A 13884-nucleotide genomic window follows, 5' to 3' on the forward strand; every position below is an offset into this window, starting at 1 on the left:
TTTATTTTTTTTTGGGGGGGGGGGCAGAGCTTTGTGACGTCATATTTGAGGGGGGGGTCTGACTTTTTGTGACGCCGTGTGACGAAGGGGGGGGGGGTCAAAAATCGTCCAAAATCGCGTGACGTCATTTATGGACGGCCCCTATGCGTTGGCGGCTATGCACTTTGACACCTCTTGTTGCGAGCTGTCAAACCACCAAGTGCTGTTAGCGAGCACCTATGAAGGCCGGCACGGCACACGAGGGGGTGGGTTTCCAGCAACCACGCCCGGCCACCTTTGTCTCTCCAGTGACGATGTTTACACACCGCACCGGGTACTAATTTGAGGATGAGTCGACCTAGGGGAGGTCCAGGACCGGTTAAAATAATCGTCACTGTGGTGTTGGCCGTGGGCGGGAATCGAACCCGGGTCGCCAGGTTCGTAGCGCGGCGCGCTAACCGCTACACTACACCACCCCCCACGCGGCCAGAGGGAAATCCTCCGCTATGACACCGCCCGTCTCCTCGAACCCTAAGAAACCTCCCCCCCTGCCTCCCTCCCCCACGTGGTGGAAAGTTCGCGAATTCATTCCCCCACGCTGCTGCCTGCCGCTCGTCAAGAATCCTCACCATGGTGAGTCTCCCTCTCTCTCCCACCATCACCTCCCCTCTCACTCTCGCTCACCGTCTCTCTCACACCGCTCACCAACAACGGCGGCAATCGCCGCGGCTGTGGCTTTAGTGGAACGAACGCAACTTGACAGGCCCTCTGAGGGGCCGCGGAAGCCGGTCAAGGCCTAGCCTAGGCCTGACGCCGTCGGCTCGAGAGAGAGAGAGGTGGAGGGTGGGGAGAGATAATTGTTATCGTTCTTAACGCGCGCACGGATTATTCGTGAGTGTCGCCGTTTAAACTTTATCGTTCTGTGGGGTGTGGCAGGGTTTGTGTGGCTAATCGAGCGAGTGCTTGGTGAGTCTGCGTGCTGAATGAATGGGCGTTGCTTAATTTTTTTTTACAATACCACGATTCTTTCTTCACGCGCTGTGGCTCACGTTTAATTGTTACGCGTATTGTATGCGCGGTGTTTTATTTGTTAACACTGCGTCTACTGTTGAAATCCAATTTGGGCTTCGCTTTTGTCAGTAACGGGTTTTTTCTGTGTGTGAAATGGCGTGGGTGAGATTCTTAGGATTCTCTGCACATGGCCATAGGTGGTGCCTGACGGCTCTGCAACGTTTGAGGTTCACGATGGCCATGCCAGGTTCACGATGGCCATGCCAGGTTCACGATGGTTATGCCAGATTCACAATGGTTATGTCAGATTCACAATGGTTATGCCAGGTTCACAATGGATATGCCAGGTTCACAATGGTTATGCCAGATTCACAATGGTTATGCCAGATTCACAATGGATATGCCAGGTTCACAATGGATATGCCAGGTTCACAATGGATATGCCAGGTTCACAATGGTTATGCCAGGTTCACAATGGTTATGCCAGGTTCACAATGGATATGCCAGGTTCACAATGGATATGCCAGATTCACAATGTTTATGCCAGGTTCACAATGGATATGCCAGATTAACAATGGCCATGCCAGGTTCACAATGGTTATACCAGGTTCACGATGGCAATGCCAGGTTGACAATGGTTATGCCAGATTCACAATGGTTATGCCAGGCTCACAATGGATATGCCAGGTTCACAATGGATATGCCAGGTTTACAGTGCCCAAGTTAGGTTCACAATGGCCATGCTAGGGTCACAGTGGACGAGTTCGGTTCATGATAGCCATGTCAAGTTCAGAATGACCATGCCAGATTCGCAATGGCCATGCCAAATTAACAATGGCCATGCCAGATTCACAATGGCCATGCCAGGTTCACAATGACCATGCCAGGTTCACAATGGTCATGCCAGGTTCACGATGGCTATGCCAGGTTCACGATGGCTATGCTAGGTTTACAGTGCCCTAGTTAGGTTCACAATGGTCATGCCAGGTTCACAGTGGCCATGCCAGGTTCACAGTGGCCATGCCAGGTTCACAGTGGACGAGTTGGGTTCATGATACCCATGTCAGGTTCTCAATGGCCATGCCAGGTTCACAATGGCCATGCCAGGTTCACGATGGCTATGCTCGGTTTACAGTGCCCTAGTTAGGTTCACAATGGCCATGCCAGGTTCACATTGGCCATGCCAGGTTCACGATGGCTATGCTTGGTTTACAGTGCCCTAGTTAGGTTCACAGTGGCCATGCTAGGTTCACAGTGGACGAGTTGGGTTCATGATACTCATGTCAGGTTCTCAATGGCCATGCCAGGTTCACATAGGCTGAGTTCGGTTAATGCTAGCTAGGATCGTAATGGGCGTTGTCAGGTTTGATGGACATGTTAGATTCATATTGATGGTTATGTTAGAATCATATTGATGGTTATGTCACATTCATATTGATGCCTATGTCCGGTTCATACTGGCAATGTCCGGTTCCTAATGGGTGTTTTAGGTTTATGATGGACGTCACGTATTGACAATGGCCAAGTAGGGTTCATCATGGCGAATTTTAGTTCATGATGGCTGTGACAGCTCCTAATGGGCGTGTGAAGCTCACAATGGCCAGGTTCATCATCGCCAAGTGAGGTTCATAATGTTGGTCATTTACATTCAAACTTTAGCCATATTGGGGCATAATGGGTGTGTCCGAGTCATAATGGCCATGTTAGTGGAATGGAGCCGGCACCGCTGAGATTTTGGGTTCAAGCCCTGGACCTGGGTATCCAATTCACATGCATAATGGCCATATCATTCGTAATAGTCATGTCAGGGACATTGAAATTGACATCACTGTTATTCTAGGATTATTCCTTGTGTCTGTGTGTCTATTTTGTATGACAAGGGGTTGTTAATGGCCATGCAGAGACTGAATCGGCATTACTCTGTTCCAGGCTTCACTACCAAGACATGGTTAACCCAATTCGAAAGAGGTGGTTCATAATGGCTGTCAAAGAGACAATGAACCAGCACCCATAGAATAACATAATTTTTCCGTAAGTTAATTTTCCTATGTTTTTAAAAGTAATTTGTCCGAGCCAATTTTTGTTACAGGATATTTATCTTATTTAATATTGATTCATGTTTGTGCACATTGTTCTGATTGCTTCTGTGATGCCGTTATTTATTTTCTCTGATTTATTTATGTTATTTTTGCTCTTATTTCAATTCGGTGCTTTTTTTACTATTATTTCTATTTGGTCTTTTCATCTACTGTATTTTGCATTAGTGCTTTGTCATTAGGTGACCCAGGTCACCGTTTATACGAGACACTTCCTGGTTTCTTGAGTTCTCCGCTCATTCAAAACGTGAACCCCCCCCTCAAGAGTTTCTGGGTGCCTCTTTCTACTCGCTGTGCGATGTTGCTGGCCGATTTCCTCACTGATGGTTGCTGTCAGTCCATCTACTCACCGATCTATGTTGCTGGTCTGTCTACTTGCTGGTTGTAACCCCGTGCATTTTGTGCAGGTGTCTCTCGCTCCGATCAACATCTTGAAGTCGGGGGCCGATGAAGAAAAGGCGGAGACAGCTCGGCTGGTAAGATTCCAGAATTATTTGGTCAAAAGTAAAATGTGACTTACTAAGGTAACAATCAGGACTTTTAAAATATATTTTTCGGGCAATCAAAGACATATCCCCCTTGTATAGCTTTTTAATAAATCGTCGGAGCAAGTGCTGTAAGCAAGCGCCGATGAAAGGCTGGCACGGCGCACAAGGGGGTGAGTGACCCAGCACCACGCCTGGCCGTATTTGTCTCCCCAGTGCTGATGTTTTTACCCGTCGCATCAGGTACTGAAATGGAAAGGCTGAGTTGACTTTGGGGAGGTCCAGGACCGGTTTATAGTCGCCACTGCAAGAGGCCCTTGGAGAGACAAAGTCACTAAGCGTGCGAATATTTAAAAAAATAGTGTTGCCATGCCAACAACATATTTTCCTCTAGGACCGGATTAGTGCTGCTCAGGTTTTTGTGGCGATGGATTAAATATCGCGTGGGCCATTTTGAAGCATCATGGCTACAGGCCATACCCAGACTATGGAAAATAAAATCCAGTCATTTTAAAACACTGGTGAGAGTGTAGCATTAAAAAGCTAAACATTAAACGTGGCTTTACCGAAAGAACCAAGAATATGAATCCCTGCAGTCACGAAAGCTTTAAATAAAAAAATTATCACCCAGTTACAACAATTAACACGAGGCATAATGATCAGTAACGTATATATATTTTTTCAAAATGGGTCGTTTGACCGTACTTCACGCCGATCAGATCGGTGCAAATATCACTCGCGACTGATGTTAGGTCCATCCATATGCGGAGCTCTCGGGACAAGGATACACACAAGAAATCATGTAAATACATACAAGAATATAGATTCGCCGCTCGTATGAATAACCATTTCTCACTGGTTTGATCCGGCTACAAGTTGGCCATATTTTTAGGTCGGTTTAAAAACTCTTCATCTGGAGACATTCCTAAAATAAAACTTCTGTCTGAGCCCCATTGTGTATATTGCAGTCTCCAAACTATTATTCACTCAGTCTCTGTGGCCTATTTCTTGGCTGTGGAGAAGGAATATCACTTGTTTTATATATATAGGGCAGTGTTATTCATGAACGTGTTGAGTTTTAGCTAAACGCGCCAATGCAGTAAAAGGCAAAGGTACAGCCCTGCAATTTCCCGCTCGTGACATTGCTGTCGGAAGGCCCTCGACTAGAGGGAGATCTAGAGATCCTCCAGAGGCTATTTTTGCCTCCTCTTCCATGCTCACCAAGTCGTTTTGGAAGAGGTGGCCGTTCTCACACTTTACCCCACCACACAAGACCCTCTCGATCGACTAACTGTGTTGCAGCCTTTTACGTGGTGCTGAGTGGACCGACTGTGTTGCTCGTTGGAAAGAGGTGGCGGGGATGGGGGGGGGTGTTGGTGGTGGGGGGGTGGGACATGGAATCGAACCGGTGACCCTTGGATTGCAAATCCAGAGGGCTCAACCATTACACCACGGCAGCCAAAATGCAGCATAAAAAAAAAACATTGATTTTAAATTTTAACTGAGAGCGGCGAAGCAAATTCTTCCTCCCGTTGCAGCAGCAGCAGCAGCAGCATCAGCGCTGGGTGCACAACATTTATTTTTGCACGGAGGTCTTTCTGCGGCGAGGCGGCAGGCAGGCACCGAAGCGTGCGCGTGATGAGTGGGGTATGATGTGAGCGTCGCGCATCGGTGACCAGAGCAACGGTGCAGCGCCTGCGTTAGCCTGCAGACTCACCTCTGGGGCTCTGTGACATATAGAGCGCGATGGTGCCACAGCGGCGGTTGTAACGGTGAGCGGCGGCGCGCCCCGACTTGCAGCCCAGAGGTCGCTGGTTCGATTCCATCTCCTGGCGGGACCAGTCGAAAACGACGGTGTGAATTTCTCAAACTGCCTCCACTGCCCACAGCAGCGTGCGCGGTTTACAGCACCGTCTGTGATCGGCATGGACGTGTGTGTGCTGGTGGTGGTGGTGGTGGTAAAGTGTGGGCAGCACACTTCATTCGACGCGTCCGGTCAGCGTGAAAGAGAAGGTCCAATACCCTCTTAAGAGTTGGCTCTCGGCGGAGACCCTTCTCTGCCAGCAGTGATGTGAGTAAGCACGTGCAGGGCTGCCCCTTTACCGTAAACTTTACTTGGCCATTGCCCTTCTGTGCGCACGCACTTTTAGGGGTCAACAAAGAGGACTGCTTATTCCAGCAATTTTTTTTTTACACATATATAATCGGCATCATCGTGACCGGCCCTGGTCTATCCATGGCTGGACGGCGGCCTCCCCAATGTCCCTCATATTCACGCGATGGCCACAATCTTATCTCGCGCCCCCGCGACTCCCTGCGTTGCAGCACGACGCAGGGAGTCGAGCCGATTGTTGTTGGGGTACAAAGATAACCGGCTGCACCGCTCACGGTTCAGTCGGTTCAAAGTGGGTTTCGAAGGTTTCGATTCTGGTTGAACCGTTTGAGAGAGAACCGTTCTGAACCGGGTCAAATTTGCATATTAGCTCCAAATTGGCGAGCTAAATGCCTCCCGTGTGTCCTCGATTGCAGGGTACGGTCGAGGCTACACCTGGGGAGCTCTTCGTGTTGCTGTTTTCTCCCCCATTTGCTTGCAAATAAGCAATGTTTATTGCAAATAAGCAATGTTTATTGCTTATTTGCAACATCAAACACGTCTTTCTCTGTGTGAGGTGGAGTCGGAAAGGCAACGGGAGACGCACACACAAAGGGAGACGCTCACACAAAGGGAGAGACACACACAAAGGGAGAGACACACACAAAGGGAGACTCTCACACAAAGGGAGATCCACACACAAAGGGAGACACACACAAAGGGAGACACACACACAAAGGGAGACACACACACAAAGGGAGACGCTCAAAGGGAGACACACACACAAAGGGAGACACAAAAGGGAGACACACACAAAGGGAGACGCTCACACAAAGGGAGACACTCACACAAAGGGAGACGCTCACACAAAAGGAGACACACAAAGGGAGACACACACAAAGGGAGACACACGCAAAGGGAGACCCACACAGAAAGGGAGATAATCACACAAAGGGAGACACACAAAGGGAGATAATCACACAAAGGGAGACACACACAAAGGGAGATCCACACACAAAGGGAGACACACACACAAAGGGAGATCCACACACAAAGGGAGACACACAAAGGGAGAGACACACACAAAGGGAGACGCACACAAAGGGAGAGACGCACACAAAGGGAGAGACACACACAAAGGGAGACACACACACAAAAGGAGACACACACACAAAGGGAGACACACACAAAGGGAGACACACACAAAGGGAGACACACAAAGGGAGACACACACAAAAGGAGACACACACACACAAAGGGAGACACACACACAAAGGGAGACACACACACAAAGGGAGATAATCACACAAAGGGAGACACACATACAAAGGGAGACACACACACAAAGGGAGACTCTCACACAAAGGGAGATAATCACACACAAAGGGAGACACTCACACAAAAGGAGACACACACCAAGGGAGATGGAGTAAAAAGTCGGAAGATTGCTCTTTGTGGGCGCCTATAGAGAGAGACGTTTTAAACACTAAAGTACAGTACATAGATTTTGTACTGTACTTCAAGTATAACTTAACGACTGTTGTGATGACTACTTTATCCATTACCGTGGGGGAAACGCTTCGGTTCACACCAAAAATTGACTATTAAATATGGATGGAAAATCGTATTATACATCATCGGCGAGAGTGCAATTAACAAAGGATTCATGTAATAATGTTTCTCCTGCCGATTTCGCTGACCTAAAAATAACACATTTTCTCTCCGCATTGAACACTCAACTCTTTTCTTCAAGGGGTGAAACTTCAGCGCTTCCTTCGTGTGAATCAATAAAGCTGTGTTAAAATTGTTGGTGGAGGATATGCTGAGCGATGTTTATTTTCCGGGTTCTATTGCTTAAATCGTGTTTGTATTCATGCATGCACAAGCGCATGTAATAATAAAACGCGATAAGCAATACAGCAGCAATAGACATTGCCCAGCATTCCTGACATATACTTTCTAATGCATTACAATTTATATTTATATGGACGTCTAAATGCAAGCGCATGGTCCAGACGCGTCACAGGGTTAAACATTGTTGTTCGGCGCTGCTGTGCCCGCGGAAACAAATGGGGTCCTTAGGCTGAACTTGAATAATGGTAGCAGCGGAGTCTGAACCTCGCGGAGGAGTTCAAGCGAGAGGGGGAATTCCAGACAGCGGGAGCAGAAGCTGAGAAGGAGCGACCTCCTCCCACTGAATGAAGTGTTGGCGACTGTGGACGGCTTTGGTTTACGGGTTTTGCAGCCCTTTCTAAAGTCCAAGCTTGTGATGCTCAATATTCATTCGTTATTGAACCAGTTTGGAACCGTGAACCTCGGTTTGGTTCCGTTCCCTTACGCCATTGCGTCTTGGTGCACGAGCGTCTAAACCAAATGCCGCCTGCAGCATAAACAGTCGGACGTGCGTGAAGGGCAGAGGAGAAGGGGAAAGGTGGCCTTGAGCCCGGACTAGACGAAGGATAGGAGGTCAACAGCACTTTGATGCCTCTGGGGAGCAGCAGAAGGGAATGAGCACGACCCTCACGTGAACTGGCCTTGCTGCGCCAGCGTGCACGGTTGTGGTAGCCCTCTCGGGCCTGTGCCCTTTCTTCCTTCCTGTGCCTGCCACTCCAGTAACCCTTCTACTCCACTGGTCGTCAACGCCCTCCAGCAACGACGTGTACCGCCCAAGCCAGCTTGTGTTCACTCGATTAACTGCGAAGTCTCTTGATGCCCAATTGTTTTTTGATCCATGCTTTTCTCTCTCTCTGTGTGTGAAATCTTCTCATTTTGTCCCATTGTTCGTCCCATTGTTGTTTGTCATGTTTCCGACCAAATTTTGTTTTGTGATGTTGAACACCTCGAGTCCTTTGGATGGAGGTGCTTTATAAATGTGATTTACAATTATTATGATTATCTAAAAGCATTACCTGAATTGAACACTCTCCTCTTTAAGCGCGTTGGTATGTTCTTTCATGATCTAAATCACCCGAAGCCTCCTGTAAATCACGTGACCTCTGTGTGGCCACTCCCACTTGGAACCTCTCGCCGCCGCCGCCCCCTGTGGAAAAACGGACGCCGCTCTGTGCAGCAGCGATGAGGCCCAAATGTGTCGCCTCTTCCTCCCTCTCCTGTAACACCTTCATATATAGAGGACTTGCAGAGCTTGGCCAGTTGTTGGCACTCCCACCCATCACGTGACTACTGCTGCCTTCCTGCTTGCCAGTGGTTGCTCGCGCCTCCGAGTCGTTCTCTCATGACGAGAGCGAGCGAATGCCGTGCATGTGAAACGTTGAAATAATAATAATTCTTTTCAAGCGTTAATCCCCCCTCGCCGAACTCCCCGTGACTAAACAGATGGAGCAAATGCATTAAGGCTTTGGAGCTTTTCGTTTTGAAAACGTCAAAAAATTGTTTGCCCGAGCGTCGAGCTCTTGCATAAGCCGCCGCCAACGAGTCCGTCGAATTTTAAAACGCGTGAAATTATCGAGGCTGTAAATCACCGCGCTTTTTCTTCGATGTTGGCTGATTGCGCGAGCCGCCTCATTATTCCGCCGAGTAACAGATTGGAAGCCGATTACGGTAATTGCCTGTTGCGGCCACTGATTGAAGCGTGGCGAATTGTCCGTCCGTCCGTCCGTCCGTGCGTTTCTAGCGGTTTTTGGCGAGTGTTGCATGCGGCGAGAATCAGTTCTCGTTACGTTTGCCAAGAGGCCAGAGGCGCTGAGCCGTCGCCGCTGAGATCCTGGGTTCGAACCCGGGTTTCAGCCACTGCTTGCGATTTGAACCGGGTTCTCAGGTGCGGTGAGTTGACGGTCTCAGCCCTGTCACCGATTACTGTGCAAAAAAAAATTATGGTCGCATTTTAAAGTTGATTTTGCGTTCTGCTTGGATGAATTCCAGCTGTGCAAAGTAATATGCCACTTTGATTGTCTTTTGACGAACGTTACTCTCCTAGGGCGAGTGGGAAAGTGGTGCCCCTCTGCTTGAGTGGACCAGAGCTCACTTGAAATAGGAATATCAGGGGTAGCCCTGTGGTATCCGCTTCCTCGGGCCTTTCGGAATCCCTCACACCGCTCTCGCAAGGGATTCGGGTGGACACTTGATCTCGCCATGTTAGCACAGTCATGCCAACGTGTTATACAATAAAGATAAATGTTTAAACGATCCGATGGAGGTGGCCATCTGGCTTAGAAGGGAGAGCACCGAGCTGGCACCACTGAGACCCTGTGATTAAACTTGGGGTGGTCCTCAAAGTGCACTGAGTTGGTTTATTTAATTTGTCTGTGTGTACGCATTTGCATGTGCCATGTCCTACTGCTGGAAAGTAGACCGAGAGGAGATTGTGAAGCAATTGGCGGCCTGATTGTTGTGGCTGGCGGCCCTCTTGTCACTCCTGCCCCAATGAAATGGTCGTGCGCGCAAGACGATGTTGCGCTGACTGGCGTGTTGGCCAAGCGTGGGCCAAAATCATCTCGCCACCGTCTCCATCCTCTGTTGGATCTAGGCGCCGCGGTGACGAGATGCAACTCCCGCACCTGGTACACAGGAGGGTGGTGGGTTCTGATCCCCGACCCTGACGCCCTGTGTATTAGGAGTTTGCATGTTCTCCCCGTGGTCGTGTGGATTATTCTCTGGCTCCTCCGGTTTTTCTCCTCCACGTTTAGAATCAACGTCGTGCGTTTAGAGTACTTGGCTGCTATACATTTGCACGTGATGATAAACGACTCCATTTGGCTATCGTTTGTGGTGGCCAGGCCGCTTCTGAAAAAAATAGCTTTTTTCAGCTCAGTGGGCCTTCATTGGTAAAAAAAAACACTTAATATATATTTAAAAAAATATGAAATTGTTGCCATTACTCTTGGTCGCACGATGCAACAATCCATCTAGCTCCTCCACACCGGCTGCTTTCGTTGCTCCATCTCCGCACTGGACGTCATCTCAGGGCGTTTTCCCTCCTTCCGGCTGCCATACAGCTTTAGTCTCGACCACCGGCCCCATCGTGCCTCATAGCCGATGGTTGCGAGTTCAACTCCTGGTTTGCGGGGTTGCCTCAGCCCCATGAATCCCTCTGTGGTCGGTAAAATGACAGGCGCCAACGGGCAGCACCTCGTGGAGAATCCAACAGTGGTTGCCCGATGGATAGACTTGCCCCTGGCATAGGAATGCGGTATTTATACCAGTGGCTCAGGGCTGTAAACATAAAGCGAGCAACCGCTTCGATGCTCATTTGAGTGAGATGCATTACGAGTTGAAGCCGCAGCTGAGTTGCTCACAACTCGGTTGGCCGAAAATATCCCTCCACCCGGAGGCGCGGTACGCTGCGTGCGGTACATCGCCTCACCGATTTTGACGTCAACTCCCATCGTAACGAGCGACAGGCACAGAGTGCTTCAAAGCTCTCGGACCTGCGCAGCTCACTGTGTGTGTGTGTGTGTGGCGGTGAGCCACCTGCATTCCAGTTTATGCCCCAATGGTTTGTGGCCCTGTTTACACAGCGGGGTGTGCGTTCCCGGTCCCTGGCATGCACAATTTGTAAGGTGCACCCGTAAAATAATGACCACGGTCGCACACATCCTCTGCACACACGCCCGGTGCTTGGGTCTGGCTCTCGGTGCAATCCCCCAGATCTTATTACAACAGGGTCCTTCAGCGTAGGCGTTTGAATGCGGCAACAAGCTAGTCTTGTGGGTTTTTTTTATTATGGAAGCCTTTCCACAGCATCCAGTGTATCCGAGTGGTTGGAAGGTCGTTTCACGTCACTTGGTAGTGGATGGCGGTTGTTGTCTATTCGGCTGCATTGTTGTGTTCACTGATACCATGGATGTTTACTCTCGTGTTTTTCCCACTTCCCTCCCTCTGCCAGTCGTCCTTCATCGGCGCCATCTACATTGGAGACTTGGTCAAAAGCACCCTGGGCCCCAAGGGCATGGTGAGTCGCCCAAACTACACTTTGTTGTCCAATTCCCCCAGTTATCAGTGTTATTATTATTATTATTATCGCATTTTGCGCTGCCGGCCGCGACGTCACGACAGCGAAGAATTCCGTTAGGATCTCTTGGAAGAGCCGTTGCAGTCCTTCGTCGCGTTGGAGAACGGCCCGCGGAGGCGGACGTCACAGGGCTACTCTTGAGATCCCGTCAAGTTGACTTCTGGTCCGCGCACAGTCGGGGGCATCACTTCCCCCACCTTACTTGCGCTGCCGAGAGTAACATACTTCGTTACACGACGGTCAATCGTGCGTCGTTGATTGTCGGAGCTGGAATTTAGCCGCGGTAAGTGAAAAACGAATTGTGGGCCCAGGATCTCGGTGGTGCCAGCTCAGTGCTGCGTGACCCCCTGACCTCTTGAGCCACCGGGCCAGATTCTAAACACAGTTTAGGCCACTTGCTAATCGATAACGTTTAAAGTCTTCGCTGATTAACAATCACTGCAGATGATGGAGCTAAATTGGCATAGCATGGTCATCGTGTTTTAAGTGATCGATAAGTTACTCATCTGACCATGCTAGTATTGACCAGTACCAATTATCATCATCATTATCAACAACAGCCATGATCAGTCCACTGCTGGATGAAGGCCCTCCTGAGTCTCGCAACCTTGGCAGAAATCTGGCTCACCTTGACAATCGTTTGGGGGGGGGTGTGTGATGTAGCCGAGTAGAGGGGTGCGGTTTGAATCCGGCAGGCTGCCCTGGATAATACTGCGGTGTCTCTTAAAAGTACGACCGTACGTGGTGCCGTCTGCGGACGTTAAAGATCCCCTGTGCCATCATTCAAAACGAGTATGCTATGCGGTATGTAAAAAAAAAAACCCCCGTTACAGATGAGTTGCAAGCCACTAAACGCAACAGCGTAAAGGGCACCCTTTCAGAAGTAACTCTCCATCATTACGGTTATTATCGCGGGAGGTATTATCGTTGAAGGCGGTGAGGGATTTGGGGAAGGCTTGAGGAGGGAGCTGCAGGAGTAGGAGATGCGAAGCGATGAAGCCGTGGGCGAGGATCTCAGGCGGTAGAGGAGACGTGGAAGTGGCGGTTGCGAGAGACAGTGCGACGGTGGTGGAGGCGGTGGGTAGGAGGGTCCCGTCTAAGTTGATGGACGTGGGAGGAAAACGATTAGGTTTTTCCTGCTCCGTTGATACTCCGCGTTTGACACCGCTAATCACGAGCTCGCCGCGAACACGTTACAGGGCGCAATTAACTCATCGGAAATAAACCCCCGCATTAAAACGCGCGGCATTAATTCCCCGTGCGTTGATCGTTTCGTCAGAACGAGCGAATGCACCGTGTATTTATTCGTGACAGGCTACGCGGGGACACGCGGCACTTGAGAAACGAATACGCCCCCCCCCCCCCCCCCCCGCCGCCTTCCTGCCCACGTCGTTCTGCCGTGCCGGAGACTGCCGCAGGGCATGCTCGCTCGCTCGCGTGCGGGGCCGTCTTCTCGGTCCGCTCCGCCGCTGCTGAATGAGGGGCCTCCCTCACGCCGCGCTGGGCAGTGCGGGTCGGTGGAGGCGCGCGGACCGTAGCCTTTGCGGCAGCATAGTGCGGCGTAACAATGCGTTTTGCTTCGCTGACCCACAGCGTGGCAGCCTGCTGCAGCGGCTATTGTTTTACGTGCGGTGCTCGCCAATCCAAGCTCTGCGCAGGCTCATACCCGCTGAGCTTCTGAGATCCGATGGCGCCCGACGCACTCGGGGCGATTCGGTCTCGGGTATCTGTTCTTCAGGAGGTCGTGGGTTCGAACCCGACCCTGAAGCCTGCTGTATATTTGCTGTATAAGTTTGCATGTTTTCCCCGTGGTCACGTGGATTTTTCTCCGGGTCCTCGACATTTGGAATCAACGCGCGCTTCGAGTTTTTGGCTGCTATCAATTTCCACGTGATAAGCCACTTTGCTGAGCTACCGTTTGTGGCATAAGTCGCCTCTGAGAAAGCGCGCTATAGCTCAATGGGCCTTACCTGGTAGAGTAAAAAATAGTTTGTAGTTTAAATTTATCTGAAGCGTGTGTTATACTCCAGTACGACTTAATGTGTGGTGTGAATATTCAGTCGGGTGGTACTTCGATTCGACCACTCCACTCTCAGTCGGAGGGTCGCAAGTTCAAATCCCAGTTGGGGAGTTGTCGTCAACATTATCATTATCGTGCCTCTCAAGGATAATCAAATGAGAGCCACTTTGTGGGACATGGACGGACAGTGGCTTTTCTTCGGAGAAGCTGTCCCCTGCCCATGCGAACGT

At 50.1% G+C, this 13884-nt stretch overlaps 1 protein-coding gene across 1 annotated transcript in view; it reads left to right on the forward strand.

The window, feature by feature from the left end:
* Positions 1–503: 503 nt before the first annotated feature.
* Positions 504–13884, forward strand: part of CCT2 (chaperonin containing TCP1 subunit 2) — a 44064-nt gene continuing 30683 nt past the window's right edge. The window contains exons 1-3 of the mRNA XM_032957947.2: positions 504–612; positions 3494–3562; positions 11509–11574. Of these exons, the coding sequence (XP_032813838.1) occupies positions 610–612; positions 3494–3562; positions 11509–11574 (138 nt within the window). The 5' untranslated portion in view covers positions 504–609. The remainder of the gene's footprint in view (positions 613–3493; positions 3563–11508; positions 11575–13884) is intronic.

This window comes from Petromyzon marinus, chromosome 21, assembly GCF_048934315.1.
Source record: "Petromyzon marinus isolate PM22_M1 ecotype Great Lakes invasive population chromosome 21, UKy_Petmar_22M1.pri1.0, whole genome shotgun sequence".
Classification (NCBI taxonomy): Eukaryota; Metazoa; Chordata; class Hyperoartia; order Petromyzontiformes; family Petromyzontidae; genus Petromyzon; species Petromyzon marinus.